This window comes from Trachemys scripta, chromosome 2 (genome assembly GCF_013100865.1).
Source record: "Trachemys scripta elegans isolate TJP31775 chromosome 2, CAS_Tse_1.0, whole genome shotgun sequence".
Lineage (NCBI taxonomy): Eukaryota > Metazoa > Chordata > Testudines > Emydidae > Trachemys > Trachemys scripta.
The window spans coordinates 262026015-262048595 of NC_048299.1; the positions used below are offsets into that span (position 1 = coordinate 262026015).

General features: G+C 38.8%; 2 protein-coding genes across 6 annotated transcripts in view; one reads left to right on the plus strand and one right to left on the minus strand.

Moving 5' to 3' along the window:
* Positions 1–652: 652 nt before the first annotated feature.
* The window catches only part of TATDN1 (TatD DNase domain containing 1), a 35238-nt gene continuing 13309 nt past the window's right edge, over positions 653–22581 (minus strand). For 2 of the 5 annotated variants that reach the window (XM_034763582.1, XM_034763581.1), the window contains exons 7-12: positions 17389–17474; positions 17242–17282; positions 15997–16073; positions 14229–14299; positions 11468–11594; positions 6391–6857 (exon numbers count right to left, since the gene is read on the minus strand). In XM_034763582.1, coding sequence (XP_034619473.1) covers positions 6755–6857; positions 11468–11594; positions 14229–14299; positions 15997–16073; positions 17242–17282; positions 17389–17474 — 505 coding nt within the window. In that variant the 3' untranslated portion in view covers positions 6391–6754. Of the gene's footprint in view, positions 1293–6390; positions 6858–11467; positions 11595–14228; positions 14300–15996; positions 16074–17241; positions 17283–17388; positions 17475–22581 lie in introns of those variants that run through there. The other 3 variants (XM_034763580.1, XM_034763578.1, XM_034763579.1) reach the window with 3 other exon arrangements.
* RNF139 (ring finger protein 139) lies at positions 3003–5069 on the plus strand. The gene has a single exon (XM_034763577.1). The coding sequence runs from the start codon at positions 3018–3020 to the stop codon at positions 4836–4838; it is 1821 nt and encodes a 606-aa protein (XP_034619468.1). The 5' UTR covers positions 3003–3017; the 3' UTR covers positions 4839–5069.

Below are 22581 nucleotides of genomic sequence, written 5' to 3' on the forward strand. Positions count from 1 at the left end.
GTTCTGCCCAGTTTTACTTCCTATGTAAGTAATCACATTGGCTTCAACTGGGATTAGGTGAATAGGAAGTCAGGGCAGAATGGAGTCCTAAAGCTATTTGCAATCTTTCTCTAACATTTCTGCTTAACCTCTCACTTTATCTCCCTAGTTACACACTCTCCTTTCACCATCTCCTTTGGCTCCCAGTTTTCTTTAAGCATTAAAATCACTTCTGAGGTCCTGTGTGTCTAATGCATTAAATTGTCACTTCAGAAAGCGATATCTCCTCTTCGGGGTGTGCTGATTTGACAGGTTCACTGGAGATGTTGCTTTCTAAGTGCAGATTGAGCTTGAGGTGGACAGAGTTGGGGGTGGAAAGACCATTCAGTGGCTGATTAAAGAGTTAGAAAATAAATAGTATGTGGAGAAGTAATAGTTCCTTCTAATATAGCTCTTATATTACCGAAGTTTGAATTCTCTGTTGAATTCTGGGTACCACATTACCAGAAAGATATTGACAAATTGCAGGGAGTGCAGTTGAGAATAGAAACAAGGGAATTAGAGGTATTGATTACAGTGTAAGGGAAGATACAAATGACACTATTAGTAATGTCATCCTAATGTTGAGATAATTGTTTTTTTACTATTTGTAAGTCTTAGAGGATTTAGAGCATTGTGCAACAATCAATTTAAAATATTATTTTCAGAAAGCAACGGGGTTCTGTCCTTACATAAAACACATGAATCAGGTATGATATATTTGGATTTTCCAAATGAAGTGGCTAGCAACTCACAATATTAGTCAAAATTTATCCAAACTGGTTAGGATGTGAACGCTGTCGCATGGACAGAAGAGTCATGGACTATTGAGGTATCACAGAGGCTAGTGTGAGAACCCATTGTATATAACATTTTCATTAATGACTTGGAGGTGGTTGTTGAGGTGATAAACGGCACACTAATGAAATTAATAGATGATACTAAAGAAGGAGGCATTGGAAGGACAGAGATAATACAGATATGTTATAGACATTAGAAACATGGCCCAAGAAAAACACAACAAGATTAAACATGGAAAAATGCAAGCTTTTAAATCCGGGGCAAAAGAAATCACAAATTCTGTATGAGGGGAAAATGTGGCAAACAGATATGCTGAGACCGGAAATTGACAGACAACAAATTTGGTATGAGTTTGCAGTGTGATATGGCAGGCAAAGACCAATACAATTTTGTGATGCGTGTACAAAAGCATCATGTCACAAAACAAGGAGGTAGTAGTTCCTCTCTGTATGACTTTGTTCAGTTCTGGACACCTTATTACAAGAGAGATAGATAAATTAGAGGGAGTTCAAAGAAGATCAATAAAAGTAAATCTGTACACTTATTAAAAAAGGATTAAATGACATAGGATGAGGCATAACAATTCAAAAATATCTGAATAGTATAAACATGAAATTACATCAAATTGTTTATGGTAGTACAAGGATGTATATGTAGGAATTACAAGATGAAATTAATGAACATTTTATCTGAAAACTTCCTAACAATCTACTAAGCTGTGGAACCAAATCCTAAAATTCCCTCCATAATTCAGGAAAACTAAATCTATCTAGACTGAGAAAACAAACTTTAAAATGTGCTATAGGCAATGGCCTACAGTGACTAGTATCCATTTTATTTCCCAATTAGGTCTAATTTCTGAGATTGTCTCCCAGCTTGTAAGGGTAGTCAGTACATTTTTGGTTTCTCTAGACCAGTGTTGCTCAGCCAGTTTGTTGTAACCCCCTGCAGGGTCATGAAAGGAATTGGGTTGGGGAGGTGGAGGCATCACAGTCTAAAACAAAGAAAATTTTGCTCCCCTATTCCCTGCAGACTCTTACCCTTCAAATCAAGTATTCCCTACCAATCTCTCAACACACACAAAAATATATAGGTTTATCATTGTTAATACATTTACTATAAAAGTAAGAGTAAAAATGTTAAATTGCAAAATTTGACTTTGAATAAGTGGTCACCAACGTCAAAAGGTTGAAAAATGCTGCCTCAAGCAAATTGGAGCATATTGTTTTGTCATTTGAGTCATACATAACCGTTAGAAATATGTAAAAAAAATTGTAGGTTTTACCCTAGGTTTTCAGCAACTTGCTACAGATCTGGATAGGAATATGATATCCTGTATGAAAATGAATGTGCACAGTTGTATTCTTGGCTTTCTCTCTTAATATCACACTTCTTATATTACAAAAATAATTGGTTTCCTATTGTCAAACTAAAAAGTTAAATGAATTGGACACTAGATTATTTTAGGATGTTGTAATAGCTTGACTTTTTAGAACGATGATTGAAGTGAACACCTCAAAATAGCAGCAATTTAAGAATGTCTGAAGGTTTCAAAATATATTCTGATAGCAACCCTTTACTTATATTGTTCTCTAAGTTTTAAAAATAATAATAAAAAAAAAAGTTAGTGAAAGGCTCTGGATTAATTGTCCTAGAGACTAAAGTCCTCTATAGAGTCACAGTACTTGAAGAGTTCAGGCATTGGCAATTCAGTGCTTTAGTCAAAAATAAGTTATTTGGCTCAATACGGGTGTAGCTGAGTGGAAATTTAGTGGTGTGTGATATAGAGAAAGTCAGACTAGATGAACTGTCCCTTCAGGTCTTAAAATCTATTAATCTCCTTGCATTGTGCCTCAACACTGATCTGGAAGGATCCCACTCTACCGAGATGGGGAAAGTAGTTAAGTCTTCGTATTGAAATTGCAAAAAAGACGGACAGTTGTGGTGGTGTCTTACTGTTTTTGTTTAATTGGTGTTGTATGCTCATTTTTTGTTTGTATTAAAGGCAAGTTAAGTAGTCATGTACCCTGGTGCCTCTTGCACAGAAAAAGCTAAAGTTTAAACAGTAGCTCTATTCACAAATGTTTTTTATAGAAAAGTTTAAAGGTAAATAAAAGCGTCAAAGCTAAAAACTCTGAACTGTGTATCATGAGAGTTAATAGGTAAAATATATATGTCTAATTTCTGCTGAAAACTAAATGATTTCATTCTGTTTTTTAGGGGTCTTTGTATCCAGTGTTGTTCTGGTCTTGCAACAGCGAGCACTTTTCAAGTTTTATATGATCAGCTCGGCATTTCTGCTAGCTGCAACCTCAGTATTGGTGAATTATTATGCTTCTTTGCACATAAACTTCTACAGTGCCTACTACACAGCAGCTTTTGGAATTCAGATCCTCCCTCATAAAGGACCCTCACTATGGATGGCACTTTCTATCCTTCAGCTTACCTTTGGGATTGGATATGTTACATTGTTAAACGTGCAGTCCATATATTCCCAACTAATCATACTGGATATATTGATTCCTATAATAGGCTTGATCATTGAATTACCTTTAAATATCAGACAGATTTTAGTTTTTATTTCAGGCCTAATTCTGACATTATATACCACAATCAATTTAGTTATGAAAATTAAATGGTTCTATTATTCCACACGATACGTTTCTCTCCTTTTAAGGCATATGTATCGCATTTATGGATTACAGCTATTGATGGAAGATACGTGGAAAAGGATTCGTTTTCCAGCTGTACTGCGTGTGTTCTGGCTAACGAGACTTACAGCACAAGCAGTTGTGTTAACTTATGTTGTCAAGATGGCAGAAACTAATACAGAAGAGAAGTTCTACTTGATTTCTTGGGAAAACTGTTGGGAACTAGTTTGCAGTCTTATAATAAGTGGGTGTGATTCTACTTTAACTGTCTTAGGCATGAGTGCTGTAATTTCTTCAATAGCCCATTATTTGGGACTGGGTATTTTGGCTTTTATTGGATCAACTGATGAAGATGACAAGAGGCTTGGTTTTGTAGCACCTGTTTTATTTTTTATTTTGGCTCTGCAGACTGGCTTAAGTGGTCTAAAGCCAGAAGAGAGACTAGTTCGCCTAAGTCGAAACATGTGCCTTTTGTTAACTGCAGTCCTGCATTTTATCCATGGAATGACAGACCCTGTACTAATGTCTCTCAGTGCCTCCCATGTGTCGTCATTTCGCAGACACTTCCCTGTACTTCTTGTTTCAGCTTGCCTTTTTATTCTTCCAGTTCTGCTCAGTTATATCCTTTGGCACCACTATGCACTAAATACATGGCTTTTTGCAGTTACAGCATTCTGTGTGGAACTTTGCCTAAAAGTAATTGTTTCTATCACTGTTTATGTACTATTCATGATTGATGGCTACTATAATGTCCAATGGGAAAAGCTTGATGATTATGTCTACTATGTTCGTTCAACAGGCAATATTATTGAGTTTATATTTGGTGTAATCATGTTTGGAAATGGAGCTTATACCATGGTATTTGAATCAGGAAGTAAGATTCGGGCTTGCATGATGTGTCTTCATGCTTATTTCAACATCTACTTGCAAGCAAAGAATGGCTGGAAAACTTTTATAAATCGCAGGACAGCTGTTAAGAAAATAAACTCACTTCCTGAAGTAAAAGGAAGTCGGTTACATGAAATAGATGATATATGTGCAATCTGCTACCATGAGTTTACTACATCTGCTCGTATTACTCCATGCAATCATTACTTTCATGCACTTTGCCTTCGGAAATGGCTCTATATTCAAGACACTTGTCCAATGTGCCATCAAAAAGTATATATTGAAGAAAAGGAAAATGTAAATATCTCTAACAATGGGTTTGTTGCACCTAATGAAAATCCTGTAGAAGTTGCAGAAGAAGCTGCTGAAGCTGCACATGAAATAAATGAAGATAATGACAGTACCGACAGTGATGATGATTGTGTGGCAGAACACCAGAATGAGACTCTTAATGTTGATTCTGACTCCCTGGGTGACTAAAATCACTGAGGTATTTGTTTAAAATGGAGTTCAGCAACAGAATAAAAGTTTCACTTCATCATTGTATACTTAAGCACAACAATGGTATCTCAGTGTTGTCTGTGAATGGTTGTCATTTACTCTGGTGTGCTACTGTAAATATACCACTAATTATTTCTGGTCTCTTTCATGACCACCTTAAACTTGTGTACATTATTGTACATGGAATAAAATGTTTTCACATGTTTTTAAGACAAAGTTGGAGAAACACTTAATTGACATAGTGAGACATATAATCTATCTGCTGTGCCAAAGACTGCATATTAATAATTCTAGAACAATGGTTTTTGGGTGAGAGTTAAACTGTTGGAGAAATGAGACCTTCAGTATGCCTAGAAGACACAATTAGAGATGAAAAGTTTTGAACAGGAACTGGTATACCTATAAATTTAAAAACATCATAGCTCAAAAGTTTTATAGCTATCTCAAAATAAAGTTCAGGTTTGTAGAAAACTTAAAAGTACGTGTGTGTGTGTGTGTGTGGAATAGAAAAATGAAATTGTTATGTTTTCTGGAAAACTCTCAGAATCAAGATGTATGGTGGACAGGTGAACTTCACTAATATGAGACGGTACCATGCAAAATAGGAATTTTGCTTTTTGCAAACTTATTTTAATCTGATACAAAGTTAGAGTACTGGAAAAGATGAATCAATAGATGAACTGCTCCAGACTACCCTTAAAACTGATCCTAAAATGTTGTGAGGTAAGTAGAGCTGCGAAACTATACAAAAAGCAGACCACATTTGTTGAGGCCTTAGGTCAGCGGCCACCAGGAGCTTTTTATGCGGCCACAGCCTCCTGGCCAATGATGGGGGGCAAAGCAGTGGACCCTACCCCCTTTGGCACCACAAACACCGGAGGAGTAGGCTTTAGGCCTGGGGTGGCAGGCAGCAGCTCCAGCCTTGCAGCAGTGGGTTCCATCCCCTGGACATGGGGCTTTGGGCTCCAGGCCTAGGTTCCCCCCACATCACTCCTGGTCCCCAGTATGGCCTCTTACCCCTGTCACATAGCTGCAGGGTTCTGCTCCTTAGGCTCACCCTGGCCCCTGCTGCTTTCCTACTCACCTCCCTATCCAGGGCTTAATTTGTCTTCCAGCTTGCCAGAACTGAGTAAGTCTGTTGTGAAAAGTGATATTTATATGTTAATACACCTCTACCCTGCTATAACGCAGTAAAGTAGCGCTTGGGGAGGGGGGACGTGGACGGGCTGCGCACTCCAGCAGATCAAAGCAAGTTCGATATAATGTAAGATTTTTTGGCTCCCGAGGACAGCGTTATATGGGGGTAGAAGTATATTACTTTTCACTGTCTCCCAGCTAGCTAACAAGCCTGCTGTTGTAAAAAGTGATAAACATTCAAATATCACTTTTCACAGAAACAGACTTACAAGCTAGCAAATCTTTAAAAAAAGAAAACCCAAAATAGTGTGCACCCCCCCCCCCAAATCACACCAAACAAACAACCAAACCATGCAACTACTTTGTTTCTATTCTGTTTAGGTCCAGTAAAGAATAGAGACAACTGTATATTTTTTATTGAGTCCGCAAAAAAACCCTATATAAATAAATTAGTGATTTGGACATGTATATGTCCATATTTATTTTTCCTAAAGTAAAGTATTTTAGGAAAAATGGTCAGAGTGGCCACCAGAAAGTTGGTGGCTGCACTCTGAGGCCATGAAAAAATTTGTTGCAAGAACCCCTGCTTTAGATGTTCAGTATTTGAGGTTTACAAAGACAGGTTTAATCTTGTCATACCTCAAAATATAATAGTACTTTTTTGTTGTTGTTGCAGGAGTGTTTTTTTTATTAAGTTTTATAGTAAGGTTAACAGGCTTTGCATACTTTTATACAAAATAAGGATAAGAAACATAGCATTACATATCTGAAAAGAAAACTTTAATAGTATTGTTGTAAAGAGTGTTGGCCAGTTCAAGTGGGTCTTCCTCTCTTACTGTCGTCATTATTTCCAGTACTTGACTAGAAAGAAAAGTTAATTTTACTCAGTTATGTGTCATGGTAAACATACTAATGTCAGTTTAGTTCATGTGTACACTATTAGCTGTGAGGGGACCAAGATGGTTGGGACTTACTGCTGAAAGTATACTTTAGTTTCATTTACACACAGTAACTAGCTTCTGCCACTTAAAACATCAACCACTCACTGGCAGTCTCTTAATCTTTGATCCTTTGACAACTTTTGCTTGGCCTATGGAGGTAGGTAAACAACCTTATATTCCAATGAAATGTTTCAGAGTAGCAGCTGTGTTAGTCTGTATCTGCAAAAAGAACAGGAGTACTTGTGGCACCTTAGAGACTAACAAATTTGTTAGTCTCTAAGGTGCCACAAGTACTCCTGTTCTTATTCCAATGAAAGTGATTCTGCTGTAGGGGTGAAACTTCTGCTATTTTGGATAAAGTGCAGTATAAATCTCGCACCTAGGCCATCAGAAGTTCAAAGGGTGAAGTTCATTAAGAGTGTAGTCAATTAAATACCCTATACTCTTGCTTCCTCTCCAAATTTTTGATTTCTAATGAACAAGTTCTTAGGTGTTTAACAATAGCTTGTTAAAAGGGATGGGGAAGAAGCCGAAAGATAAGACTAATTTAATAGTTGCACTTTTAAAAAACTGTTACCCTGAAAGCCTTGACAGGTGGAGCAAAGCACTGCCACTTATTTGTATTTAGAAAATACAGGTTTTCAATTAGTAGCTGAGAAACAAGGATGGACTAGTTATTCCTTCCACTACTTTGTGATCACTGGTGGCCCTTAGGACTACCTTCTGACTATAAATCACTATTGGGCTTCTTTAGAGACAGCTGAATTAGTGGATACACTTCTGCTTAACATCTCAGGAAAAAAAACTCAGTTATTTCAAGATCTTTTTTTCACTAAAAGTTTCAGTTCACAAGAAAATTTTCTGCACGGGTTGTTTGTTGTAGGCACCAGACATTAACAGTAAGTGAAAGTGATCATTAAGGGACAGATTCTCAGCTGGTTGTAGATACATTAGCTTTAGTAGAGCTACACCAATTTACCCCAGCTGAGAATTGGCCTCAGGAAGTCTCACTAGGAAAGCTTAAGCTGAAGTCCATATTTAGGCCAATAAATAAGTGGCCTGTTTTTTCTAAAGTTCTGAGCGCCCAGCAGCTCCCCTTAACTTCAGTAGAAGCTGCACAGCATTTCTGCAAACCAGGCCCCCTATTCAGGTTCCTGAATAGAAAATCTCAACCTGACATCCATAAAGTCAGACATTTAGCTAGTGTAAATGGGCATAGCTCTACAGAAGCTTATGTAGCTACCCCGCCTAAAACTAGGTGGGAATCTGTGTAGCTCTGACAATAACAGGGAATTTTTCCCTCACGGAGAACAGACCATGACCAGATGGCCTATGACAAAGGCCTGATGTAGTTTATTTTGATAGTACTTTCAACCTTACCCTCCTCCTTTAATAGCCACATCTTTTTGTTGTTAAAGATGAAGGGCTTGATCCATAAAGGGGATGTAGGGTCAGCCTTGTAATGTCTACATTTAGGTGCTCTGCCAGCCAGAGGACACCTTAGCCCTGAGTCAGGCTCCCATGCTCTCTGCACTGTGCGTGATGGTTAGGTGCCAAAAAAGGGATTCACAAAAGCCATCATAGGCTGAGCAGGAAGCAGTAGATAATGCCAAAGAGAGAGGTTTTGCCAAAGCCTCACCCCCTTGAAGGGAATTAGGTGCCTGTTTCCACTTGGGATTCACCACTGTGAATAGTTTCCTAATTAGACCCCTAAATCAGCTCAGCTCTTTTTCAAGTAAAACTGGAGGAGGGTACTGCCCTTAACCTCAGTAGCCAAGTAGTTAGCGTACTCTGCCAGAATGTGGGCGAGAGAGGTTCAGATGTCCGCTTTGCCTGATGGAGAGCAGAAACTTGAACACAGGTCTTCTACCTCTCAGGTGAGTACCCAAACCGTTAGGCTAATGGTATTCTGGGATGAGCGTCTCTCAGTCTCTCCTGCTGAAGCTGTTTTACTTTGTGTCACATACTTAATCATCAGCCTAGAGAGAACACTATAGCCTAGGGGTTAGCATGCTATCCTGGGAGACTAAGGTCTCTGCTCCAGTGACAAAGTATTCCACTCCTTTTCAGGCTGGGTTTTTCTGGGGTTTATTCCAGTACACATGCTCTTAAGTGACCCCTGAGAATGCCTACCAAATTAGGACCTACAGGCAAGATAGATAAGAGAAAGTCTAGTTTGTGAATCCCACTGGGGCTTAGGCATGAAATAGGTGCTGAGCATCAGAACATGGTCAGCTTTGCATGTGCCCACCAGCAGGAATTTAGGCAGCAGCAGAGCAAGAGTTGAATGTAAGCATATAAAGTGGCAGTTAAATACCAAAATCTCTGTGGATCTAGCTTAAGGTGGCCTCCAGTGTCACTTACCACACTTCATTTTAGTTGAGACTAAAGTCATTTTTTAAAGTAACCAACTAAAGATTTTGTTTTGTCCAATTTATATTTGACAGTTGATCTTCAGGGTTGAAGTTGGCTGCATGCTACTTGTGATTATTTTAAAGGGTGACTGACTTTAGGTATACAATTTTTAGGTCAAAATGTGACTAATGTTACAGGTTGCTGACTGTCACTGAAATCAGAAAATCCTTCCCTCGCCCCCAGTAAAATAATTACTAAATAAAATTGTATCCATAGTTAGTTGCACTTCATATCTCATGTACTGCTCGAGGGAGTGGGGGGGAACTCCCCTGCATGTTCTCCCCTACTCTCTGTAACAAGGTATTGACTGCTACCAGCTACATTGAAACAGGAGCAGCTGAAAAGCATGTGCGTAGAGAAGAGGAGGAGTAGACTCAACATAATTTGAGGTTCATCTAGATAACCTTTCTAAAACCGTATTAGTGAGCAGATCAACTTTACAAGTTGGGGACATATATAAGTTGTCAAAATATTGTTAAATCAAACTATGTCCCTATAAGGTCTGATAATGTATTGAAAAGTATGGAAAGTACACATGTTATTCAAAGGCTCCTACACATTGTTCTGCACAAAGAGCTTCTGAACACTTTTATAATAGATGATGTCAAATCAAAGTAAGATCGATCAACGATCTTGTGGATTACTTACCAAATTTATTTGGACTCTTTAGTAGCTGTATCCAAAAACTTTTTTTTTTTAGACACTAGCTTTAAAAAAAAATTTTTTTTTCCCCCTCAAAAATGACTGAACATTTCTATAAGTAAAACTAGTTTCAGATTTTGATTACTACAAATGTATTTACATTCTTGCTGACAGACACTCTTGCAAACTGTTACTGGGCCAAAAGTGAATTAAAGTCACAACTAGGCTTGGGAGAATTTGATTTTTAGGTAAATGTCAATTTCACCGTATACAAACTGATAAATTTTTTTCCATTGATAATTGAAATTTACAGATAGAGAAAAATGCTGCTTGAGAACTTAGAGTTTGATTAAAGGATATTTAGACGTGATTTTGACCATTTCCGTTTTTACAATTATACAGCTTTAACTTTTCGACTCTCAACATCCACTGTCATTAAATAATTGCCTCACCTCCCCCAGAATTTCCCACAACTGTGAAACGTAAATTGATAAAAACGGGGGGAAAAAATCACTGACATTATAAAATAATAAAAATCAAACTCTTTTAAGCCTACTTATAATCAGAGCACTTCACTTAATGTTTTGTGGTGGTGGGTAGAAACAGGAGAAAGCAGATCTAACCCCCAAACCAGGCTGAAACAATAGGGGATCAGCATTTGATGAGATTTGAGTATTTCAGCCACCAATCTCATTTAGTGATTATAGTTAATAAAATTTAAATCAAAAGCAGTACTTTTACCCTCTTCTGTTTGTTTTTTCTAGACATTTAGATTCTAGAGCAATAGGGTCCATAGGCACCTGAAGAGTTTCCCTCTCCAAACTCCCTTTTGGGGCATTCTTGTTTATCTCCAAACCTCAAACTGGTGTTTTTACTGGCTGTAGAGCAGAACAAAACTGATGTGATCTTAATCAGTTTCATTTTGCTACTGATCCTCAGGTTACAGCTACACCAACACTAGCCTCCTCATCTGCTGGAAGTGCTCTTAAACCAGTGGTGATTTGTCTCTATGTCCCGCTACCTCCCTCCCACTTTAAAAGATCACATAGTTGGCTCTTCTGGTGTTGCATGTACTCTAACAGCTACATCTGGAGGAGCAACACAGTGACATTAATTAGAATCTGGGTATTTGGACTATTTTGGTAGTGCTAAGGGGAGAATTAATCTCTTGTTACAAAAGGGAACTACAAAATAGAGGGACGGAATACATGGGATATCAAATGAAAAGACATCACTAAGGACTTGATTTTAAGATTTGCTGAGCTTCCAAAATTCCTGCTGAAATCAATGGAGATGCAAGAACCTCTGAAAAGTTAGCCACAAAACATATATGTATTTTGTTAAACATATCTTAGAGTACAACATCTTGCTCCAGATTCAAAAATTCTGTCATTGGTTTAAGCCTACTAAATTTTGTATGTACTTGTGTATGTTTTCAAACCTTTGTTTAAAATACAAAAATTACATACTTACATTATATGGCAAGGTTCATTTCTGTCCTTCAAGCAATGCTCTACTTCCCATTTCTTTTTTGTGGGAAATGTTGTTTTTATATATTTTGACCCAGCATGAGTATTTTTCACACCACACCAGGGAGCATCTAGCATGATTCAAACAAGAGTTAAATGTATACAATCGTTTAGTCATTTCATATAATTGTTTGCTCTTCTGTCAATTTATGTCCTCCCCACCTTCCACAGACCAAAGCCCATTTTAGAAATCACTCCTCTTAAGCACAGTTTCTCTCCCAAATGATAAAGGAATGATTATGAGATTAGTTAATTTAACATCCATAATGATGAATAAATAACTTCAAATTACTATTCCATTATATTAAATTCTGTAAGATTTTTACATATTATAAAATTAGCCACTTTATTCAGCAATAATGCAGTACAATAAAAGAAGCAAGGAGAGAAATGTTACCATGACAAGGCTGCTAGCCAGTGAACCACTGTGTAACCCACAGAAAGTTTATATACACCAGTGATACTCAGACTGAGGCTCGCGAGTCGCAAGTGGCTTTTTAATGCATCTCCTGCGGCTCTTTTCAGCACATGATATTAAAACACTGATTTAATTATTAACCAATTTAAGTTATTAACCAATCAGGATGATTTTACTATAGTAACCAATTGTAGTTGATAAAACAATAATACTTGGTCAGTCATTTTGCTGTGAGAATTATATATATATATATATACACACACTAATATTTCCCGGTCATACTGTTTAAATATGAATATATAGTACTATAGTTAGTAAAATAATGAATTCACACTACTATGGCTCTTTTGGGTAATGTTGATTGCCAGTTTGGGTCCTGAACCATTGAAGTCTGATATCGGGGTAGCCGTGTTAGTCTGTATTCACAAAAACAACAAGGAGTCCGGTGGCACCTTAAAGAATCTGAAGAAGTGAGGTTTTTTACCCACGAAAGCTTATGCCCAAATAAATCTGTTAGTCTTTAAGGTGCCACCGGACTCCTTGTTTTTACTGAAGTCTGAGTATTACTGATATACACCCTGATGTGCCTCTGTTTAAGACACAAATGAAATGCAGGGATTTAACCAGAGTTTTTAAAAATAGCCTTTTTCAGATATGCCAAATTACATAACTGTTGACTAAATCTCCTAATCTATTTTTAACTGTCCTACTACTGATGTCTGAAATAAATGTGAGTAGAACCGATATCCACTAATGGATCAGTTCAGTCATAACCCCACACGTCAGAGGGGTGAAATATTGGAACGGCCTTCCGAGGGAAACGGTGGGGGCGAGGGACCTGTCTGGTTTTAAGATTAAGTTAGATAAGTTTATGGAGGGAATGGTTTAATGGTAAAACATATTAGCTGAGGAATACCGAGCAATGGTAGGCAAATAGTATAATGGCTAACAAGGGTCAGGCTGGAGACTCTTGCCTACATGCTTGGGGTCTTACTGATCGCCATATTTGGGGTCGGGAAGGAATTTTCCTCCAGGGTAGATTGGCTGAGGCCCTGGAGGTTTTTCGCCTTCCTCCGCAGCATGGGGCAGGGATCTCTAGCAGGAGGGTTCTCTGCCAATTGAAGTCACTAAAACACAGGATTTGGGGACTTCATCAGCAGAGTCAAGGAAAGGGTAGGGACGGTTTTGTGGCCTGCAGCATGCAGGGGGTCAGACCAGATGATCATAATGGTCCCTTCTGACCTTAAAGTGTATGAGTCTATGAGTCTATAACTAATTATTCCAGGAGGTATTTTCAGGCCCTCTTTCATATTGTTTTGCTTAATGAATTGGAATTTCCTGGTATGCACCCAAGTGCCATTACTGCTGATAATGGGATGGCCTTTATCATGTTCTTTCCCATAGTGTTTGGCATATCTACACTCTGATTAGTGTCTCCCCTTTTATTCATTTATGCCCTCAATCTCGGTCAAGGTGATCTATGTTCTTTTCCAGCAGAAGAGGGCTGAATATAATTACTACTGGAGCCTGTAAACTCTGCTTATTGAATCTGGCAGAGGGTTTTTTAGGGTATGTCTACACTGCAGTGTAAGCCCAAGGTTAATAGAACTCAATTTAGCAGACAGTGGGTTTATTATAACCTAGGGCTTGAGCATCTTCACTCATTTGTAATTCCATGTTAGGTACTGTTGAACCCTGGATCCCAACCTGGGGCTCCAGCATCTACACTGCATTATGTGGGCTGAATCCAACCACCCATATCCCAGACTTCTTAACACCCTCCCAAAATGTGGCCGCTCTCGCCCTTTGATTATGGTGCAGTGTGGAAAAACTTGACTGTCCCTCAAATGTGACTGTCTAGAGGACAAAAAGTTGGCCTGTGGGATTGTGGAATACTTTTGGCAGTCTCCCAGACCACAAGTCCATTGGGGCTATGTCTATGCTGGAGAGCAATAGGGCTTGAACTGTGGGTCCTGGCTTGCCTCAGGCCCTCTACCCCTTTGGGGTCCTGGGTCTGAGACGTGGGTTAGAGAGATCTGTGTGTTAGAAGGAACGCGGGGCTAGGCTTGAGCCTGAATTCCAACCCTGGGCTTACACTGCAGTGTAGACATACTCATAGAGAACAAGGTAATCCTTTCCCTATTCCTGACCCCTGTTACTGTGATGGTGAGTTTGTGTCTGTAGACTGCCCTTTATATTCATTGCCATACAAGCATAACTCCACTTCTAATAAAGTTTTCAAAACATTAAAAAAAATGCAGTATGGTCCATCAGAATAGCAACTTACCAGTTTCTATCATTAATCTTTCACTAGGAATTGACTTCAGTGTTTCTAAATTGGCTTCTGTTTTCAGTGAGCTAGAAATCACAAAAATAGGGAGTGAATTTGGACTTAAGTTGATGTTTTGTTAAAGGACTGTGGCTTTGTGTTCAAACCATATTTAAGTCATTGTGACTAGAATCATCTTCTCAGAGCCTTACGAAGCTCATAACTTTTAGAAATTAATTACAGTGTTGTCTGGCTGCTATTTAATTACCTTGCTTACAAAATGGTTTCTTAGCAAAAGTGGTTTCTTAAAGAATTAATTTCTAAATAATGCTTAAGTATTTGCTTCAACTTATATTAAAAAAAAGTTCCCAGCTGTGATTCCAAGCCACGGCTAAAAATGACAACCCTGGGAGGTGGCCCAGGAAAGAGATCTTGGAGTCATCATGGATAGTTCTCTGAAGATGTCCATGCAGTGTGCAGCGGCAGTCAAAAAAGCAAACAGGATGTTAGGATCATTAAAAAAGGGATAGAGAATAAGATGGAGAATATCTTATTGCCCTTATATAAATCCATGGTATGCCCACATCTTGAATACTGCATACAGATGTGGTCTCCTCATCTCAAAAAAGATATACTGGCATTAGAAAAAGTTCAGAAAAGGACAACTAAAATTATTAGGGGTTTGGAACAGGTCTCATATGAGGAGAGATTAAAGAGGCTAGGACTTTTCCACTTGGAAAAGAGACGTGGGGGGGAGAGATATGATAGAGGTATATAAAATCATGAGTGGTGTGGAGAAAGTGAATAAGGAAAAGTTATTTACTTGTTCCCATAATATAAGAACCAGGGGCCACCAAATGAAATTAATGGGCAGCAGGTTTAAAACAAATAAAAGGAAGTTCTTCACACAGCGCACAGTCAACCTGTGGAACTCCTTGGCTGAGGAGGTTGTGAAGGCTAGGACTATAACAGGGTTTAAAAGAGAACTAGATAAATTCATGGAGGTTAAGTCCATTAATGGCTATAAGCCTGTATGGGTAAGGAATGGTGTCCCTAGCCTCTGTTTGTCAGAGGGTGGAGATGGATGGCAGGAGAGAGATCACTTGATCATTACCTGTTAGGTTCACTCCCTCTGGGGCACCTGGCATTGGCCACTGTCGATAGACAAGATACTGGGCTGGATGGACCTTTGGTCTGACCCAGTATGGCCGTTCTTATGTTAGTCCTAGTTCGTTCCACAAATTAGCTTCTACAGCTACACTGATCTGGTAAAACCTGTGGAAGCTTCTGCTGGGTTTCTGTGTTCACCTGGATAACTTAAAGGTTCCTGCCAAAGGCTGTAGCAGTCTGAGCTCATGTAAATCAAACAGTTACATCTCAGTATAATTAATAGTGTGATTTCAGCCCAGTCCATTGATAGATCAGGCTGGTCACATTAATTCTTGGTTACTTTTGGACTAGACAATGTAGTTTACTTTTTTTACAGTCTGTCCAAAAATACAGCTGCCTCTACACTCCATCACCTCATTTATTTACAAACAAGAATTAGCATGGAGAGCCTCAGAAAGGGCCCAAGACTAGATTATCTTAGTGAGTAAAGGGGAATGTATTTGACCTGTGAATTAAGAACTTTTTGCAGTTAACAGATTAATAAGTGCAAATCTAAATCTGTCTACAAATAATCACTTAGTATAATGAGCTTTGAAGACTTAACCTCATTTAAAAAAGCAATTACATTTCAAGTTATGAAAGTATTTTAAAAGAGAATTTGTTGAAAAGAACTTACCAACCATTTATTCCTATATAGAGATCCAAATCTATTATAGCAGCTGCTTCTTCCTTTGTGCCATCAAATGAATGTACCTAAAGAAGATGTTTTTATTACATAAAAGTATATAACCTGTAACCCAAAATTAATATTGTGTACATATTTATAGTTCTTAATTGTAAAGTAAAAACCAGAGGTAATATGCAAGATATATTTATATAGAATTCAGTGAATTATAGAGTCAGTAAGGCTCATCTGATAGCACTTCTGCTTTTGGGCAAGAGGGTAACAGGCTGAATTCTGTATCTGAATATTGACAAAAGAATGCAGCCCCATGACAAGTAGTGTTGGCTTTGAAAGTGTTTCAGAAGGATGGCCTGCCCTTCTCTCTTTGTCTGGGATGATGATTATATCTTAAAATAACCTGCAAGAGTTTTTCTAAAAATTGTCCTTTGGTTTGCAGTTATATTTTTAACATTAAAATATAAAACCCTAATTTCTGCAGCTATATACTGGTTTAAAGTTACATCTGGACATAGTTTTGACAAAGTGTTTTGATATAAAAAAGTGAATGTTTGTGGTTACAGTTCATGCTGGAGCATGCAACAGACAAGAAATTAAAAATGCAGTGGTACAAAGTTAGTTTCACCAGAAAAATTGCAGTTTGTCAATCACAGAAAAGACATCCTAGACATTAGTGGCAGTAGGACCAACGATGGAGAGGACTTTATCACTAAAACAGACTCATTTGGAGTGATGTAAGCATGACCCTTATGTTAAAAGTATGACCTATATTTTTCACTCTTGGTGATAGAGTATCCTACCAATCAATATCTAAACTGAACCTTGCCCATGTCCATGTACAAAACCCACCATTTGATATTGGGTTTCAATTTCTAAACAGGATTAGTACTCCTTACAACTAACTGCAACTGTAGAGGCTTCAGAATTGGGAAGGGGCCAGTTTAAGCAAAAAGTGCTTAAAGCTGCACTTCTGGCAAGCCAATAAAAACTGCTGATGTCAGCTGCAAAGTCTCTCTCTCCTTGACCAATCCTCATACCTTGCAGGAAACTCTTGGAAAAGCAACAATGGGAAGGATAAAAGTAGTGAAAGGGATTGTAAAGCTACTATGGATTTGGAGTGGTTTAAATGGTTTAACCGGAAATCTACTGAGATCATTTTACAAACAAAAGGATAGTACCCAAAACAATGAAATGAGTGCTAGATTGAATATAATTTATTATAAGGTGGTTCATACTTACCACTCCTCCCACACATCTATCTCTATTCCTTCTCATTATCTCTGCCAATTAAAAGAAAGAACAATATAAACAAAACTAACTGTTTGCTAAAGAGCAAAAGCAAACTATTCAGAACTTTTGTCACATTCAGTCTTGAGCAAAACCCACCTAAAAATTCAGTGTGTGCATTCCTACAGTGGAGAAACATTGGCAATTTTGTTTGCTCCGACAGGTCAAATTGCTTTTCAAAGTATCTGTAAGAAAAAAAAATGTTTTTAGATAGAAATTCAGTGCAAGATTGAATAAAAACGGTGTAAAGGATGCCATGAGGCAAATGGTCTTTTTGTTAAAAAAACAGCAGCAAAAACCCATGTGCATTTTTGTCCACAAGATTTAAGACACTAAAGCAGTGAGATTCAGACTGAGGCTCAGAAGCCACAAGAGGCTCTTTAATAGGTCTCCTGTGGCTCTTTGCAGCATGTGCTATTAAAACACTGTGATTTAATTAACAACCAATCAGGATGCTTTTACAATGTTATTAGCCAATTGTAGAATACTTGGTCAGTCATTTTGGTGTGATAATTTATATATATATATAATACATAAATAGTATAGATCAGAGGTTCTCAAACTGTGGTCTGCAGACCACCAGTGGTCCGAGTTCCATTCAGGCGGTCTGTGGATAGTTCCCTCTAAGGTGCGTGCCTGGGCGGTCGCACATGAGAAAATGAAGGGCCACCTACCTAATCAGTGGAGCCATTCAGCCGTGGCTCCACTAATTATGACCCTGGGCCCTGGAGAAGACGCACATGTAAGGTGAAGTGGTGGCCTTTGGGGGGGCAAGAGAGGGTGGGTAAGAAGAGGGGGTGGGGGGAATTTGGGGCATGCAGGGCTGCGGCGGCCAGAGAAAGAGGTGACTTTCCCCAGCTCCAGGACTGCAGCTGCCGGGGAGAGATGGCAGCTCTGTGGCTGCTGTGGCAGTGGAGAGAACCCCCTTCTTCCCAGCCCCAGCACAGGGGTTGCCATGGCAGGGGAGAGAGGGCACAACCATCGCATTCGAAAGTGAAGACTACGGATATTAAAATATGAGTTGTGCACTTTATTTGTAGAACAAAAAAATGTTTATTATTAAGGCTTTTTTTATATAACGTTTTTATCCAAAGCACTTTTCAATAGTTAGCTAATGGTACAAACAACATTTGGAAAGGCCATTAAGTGGTCTGCTGAGACCCTCGGCAATTTTCAAGTGGTCTGTGAAAAAAAAAGTTTGAGAACCACTGGTATGTATAGTAAATGGAACAATGAATTTGCACTACAGTGGCTCTTTTAGATAATGTTGATGGCTAATTTGGTTCCTGAACCACTGAAGTCTGAGTATCACCGCACTAATGGTTCCACTGAATGGGAGTTTTTGCCTGTGAAATGACTAAAGGATAGATCTTTAAAGGGAAGTCTTCCCCTGGGCACATTACTATATTAAGTGATACATTTTGGTGTCAGTTAATAAGAGGTCAGGAATGGCAACATTGGGGGAATGCAAAGGGGTTTATGCTGGGCAGACACTGAATCAGAAGTGTGACCTTCCCTTTCTTCCTCCCCCCCTTTAAAAAAAAAAAGGAAAGAAAAGAGAACTGAATTATCTCCAGGAAGCTTTAAAAATTGAGGAACTTTAGGTTTAAATTTTGCACAATTGCAGCACTTTTCCCAAAAAAGTTAGGAAACAGGAGGGGGTTAATGTCATCTGGATATCAACAGCACAAAGTACAATCAAATTGTGTATCTGTGGGTTGGAGAAAACGGGAGCATTCCCCTGGCCTTTATATCCTCAAACAGCTATAATTAGGTAGCAGACTGCCAGTTCTTTTTCTTGGTAGCCTACAATACAAGTAAGACTTTAAATTTTGGTATGTCATTTCTCAATGGAAGACTGAGGTACCAACATTAGGATCACTACTATTATTTCTGCCCCATTTCTCTTTCTATCTATCTTAACCCTCTTCAGATCTTCTGTTATCTATCTCCTCTCCTCCTTCCTTTTTTCTGCATTTGGTTTGCCTAGTCTCTCTTACCTTTCTCCCTCTCCCTGCCTTTTCTACCCCCTGCTAGTCTCTTCTTTGATGGATGAAGGGTCAGTAGTAATGTAGGAATTCTATAAAAACATATGGAAGGGTGGGCAGAGGGAAACCAACTAGGTTGCCAGTTTTCCCAACACACTTACCAAAGCAAACCAATTAGTATTTCCACAACCATGTCAATTTCCATTTGTAGCTAGTTCTGTCTCTAGCTTGCTACATTGATCATTGGTTGGTTGGCTGCCAAGCTGTCACCAGACTGGCAAATTACAACTGATCAGGAAATGTGAGGGGGCACTTATGCATGTCATATGGCCAAGAATGAATAGCAGACTCACTGTGAGTAAACACTTTGGAGGATAACATTAATTGGACAAGGCAAGATGACATTGCTGCCTGCCCAACAAAATGATACTTACTGCATTTGTCAAGTTTCTTTATATTTTGTTGCTTAAACTAATAAGACACCTATCCTCGCACCTAAAAAACCCTTTAAAGGGAAGATCCAGTCCACATGCAGGTATGTATGATGCACAGCACCAGAGTGGACTGGACATATATTAATAAATACTTAATATGATAACCATACATACAGAACAAGGGGAAAGAAAAACATGACAAATGCAAAAAAAAGAGTGAGTGGTAGTACCAGAGAACTAGCATCAATCAACAGACAGTCACACAAAGCCTACTCTTCCCAAGGGAGAGGGGAGGAAAAAACCAATAGCTATATTTTATATATATATAAAAAAAGCCAGCTGTCAAACCACCTCAATTATTTAACCACAAAAGCTATAATAGCTAGCAACCAAATATTATTTAACCAAAGAATCCAAATTAATATAAAACACAGTATCCAGACAACACATTAAAGGAATTCCATCAACTTGAAAGTTATTCATGTTACATTAATACATATCCCTGAATCTCCTGGCCAATTGTTATGATTTCTACACTGCAACAGGTGAGAAAGAGGAAGAAGGAAAACTTGATAGAAACTGCTCTTGGGGCAGCTTTACCCAAGGACTTTCATCACGAATGGCTGTGCAAAACAGGTGGCAGATATCCTCTAATCTTCATAGAAAATTGTCCCCAAGGAAACAAAGTTACACTACAACAGAAAATAATGTTTAAGCATGAAATGGAACTTAGAAGTCATACTCAGGTATAACTGGGAAATGGTGTCACTTTTCTTCTCTTACAGGATAAATCTGGCTGACTGCTAGCAATCTTAATAACTAGTATAACAGTTTGACTCCCTCTAAGATGACAACTGGAAAATTGGCTACACTCACTCCACCATTTTGTTTTTTTCTTTCAGTGTCCTTATGATGTTTTAAAAATTATTAATTTTAAAACTTTCCCTTATCTTGGTTTGAAACTCCAAGTGCCTAACACTATGGCATGCAATTTTAAAACTCTCTTAACAGTAATTTTCCCAGACATATGTACGACAGCTGCCAGCAAAATGCAAAAATATATAAGAAAATAATAAAATTAAATTTACAAATCTAAAAGTGGCATGTGTCTTTCCCCATTTTACATTTCTTTGTTGCCTGCTCTCATTCCCCTCCTCCCCACCCCCCATCTATCTTTTCTCTGTGGTGATTTCCAGCAAGGATGCTAAGTGGAGCCAACAGGAACTGAACTGACAAAACCAATTTATTTCACACAATCCATTGAACAATCCGATGGTAGAGACTTTCTGCCTCTGCAACTCACAGATGATCTCCCTGTTCTATTTTCCCTCTTCTACCCTCCCACTCCAATTTAAGTATGGTTGATTAGAGGTTTTCCTCTAGCCTACTAAAACTATAAGTCAAGCACTTGCATCACTGACCATGCTGATTCAGATAGCTGTCTGTTAGCTTGTATAGTGGAAAGGAACAATTAGACTAAAGATTTATTTCAGTAGCTCAGCCTCTGTTTAGGAAACAGAAGAATCTTCAAAGTGACATCATCTACTCCTGCTCACTATTCCAATGTTTCATTTCACAGCAATGGTTGAACAAGTCTTCACCAGGCTGTGCGTCATTGAATTCAGCACATTTTGGTTGCTACTGGAAAACTAAGAAGAAGAACAAGAAAAAATATGCTGGCCACTTGGCTGATCCTATTACTACAAGAGGCTAGAGCAGTAGCATGGGAATGTTGTAGCTTTTAGCCTATTTACAAGCCACTATACCTTCTGTAGCGAAAGCTACACCTTCCTACTGCAGATGCAAAGTGTAAAAAGTCCTAAGTAACCTCTCCACTTCTGTGAATGACATTAGTTCTCTCCCTGCTCGGACAGCAATGTGCAAGCATCATCCACAAGTCCAAAGGTCATTTTGTTGAAATGTATCATCTGCTGTCAAAAATGTATTTCTCAACTGCTTCCCTAGACAGCCCTACTCATTTCTGCAGGGTTTCCTCCCCAACAACACAACCCAATTCTGGGTGCAGTGCCAGCATGCCTCCATCAGAACAACTCAGTCCCTTCCCTGCTTCTTACTGCATGCTTTGTCCTTTGACAAACCAGCCCGCTCCTCACCAGCTTTCCTAGATTGCCCTGCTCCTAAGGCCTCCCTTGCCAATATCTTGCCCCCTTATCCACTGCAGGCTTTATCCTCTCTGACAGTTCCACTCCCTTCTACAGGCCTTCCTTCCCCACAGCTCAGCTTCTATGCCACTGCCTATTGTATGGTGTCAAGTATCAGGGGGTAGCTGTGTTAGTCTGTATCCACAAAAACAACAAGGAGTCTGGTGGCACCTTAAAGATGAACAGATTTATTTGGGCATAAGCTTTTGTGGGTAAAAACCTCACTTCTTCAGATTCATGGAGTAAAACCATGCATGCATCTGAAGAAGTGAGGTTTTTTACCCATGATAAGATAAATTTTAACAGATTTATTTGGGCATAGTCTTTAAGGTGCCACTGGACTCCTTGTTGTTTTTGCCTATTGTAGGCATCCCTCCAAACTGGAGCTCCTGACAGTTCTTGAATAGCAAAGTCAGCGAATGCCTCTCCTATCCAGAAACTCACAAACTCTCACTGATTTTACAGCAAGGGAAGTATTGATTCAATGTCAGGTATAAGAGTAGTTTTACAATATTAAGAGTGGAATAGAATCATAGGACTGGAAGGGACATCAAGAGGTCATCTAGTCCAGTCCCCTGCACTCATGGCAGGACTAAGTATTATCTAGACCAGTAGCGGGAAAACTTTTTGGCCTGAGGGCCGCATCGGGTTTCCGAAATTGTATGGAGGGCTGGTTGGGGAGGCTGTGCCTCCCCAAACAGCCAGGCA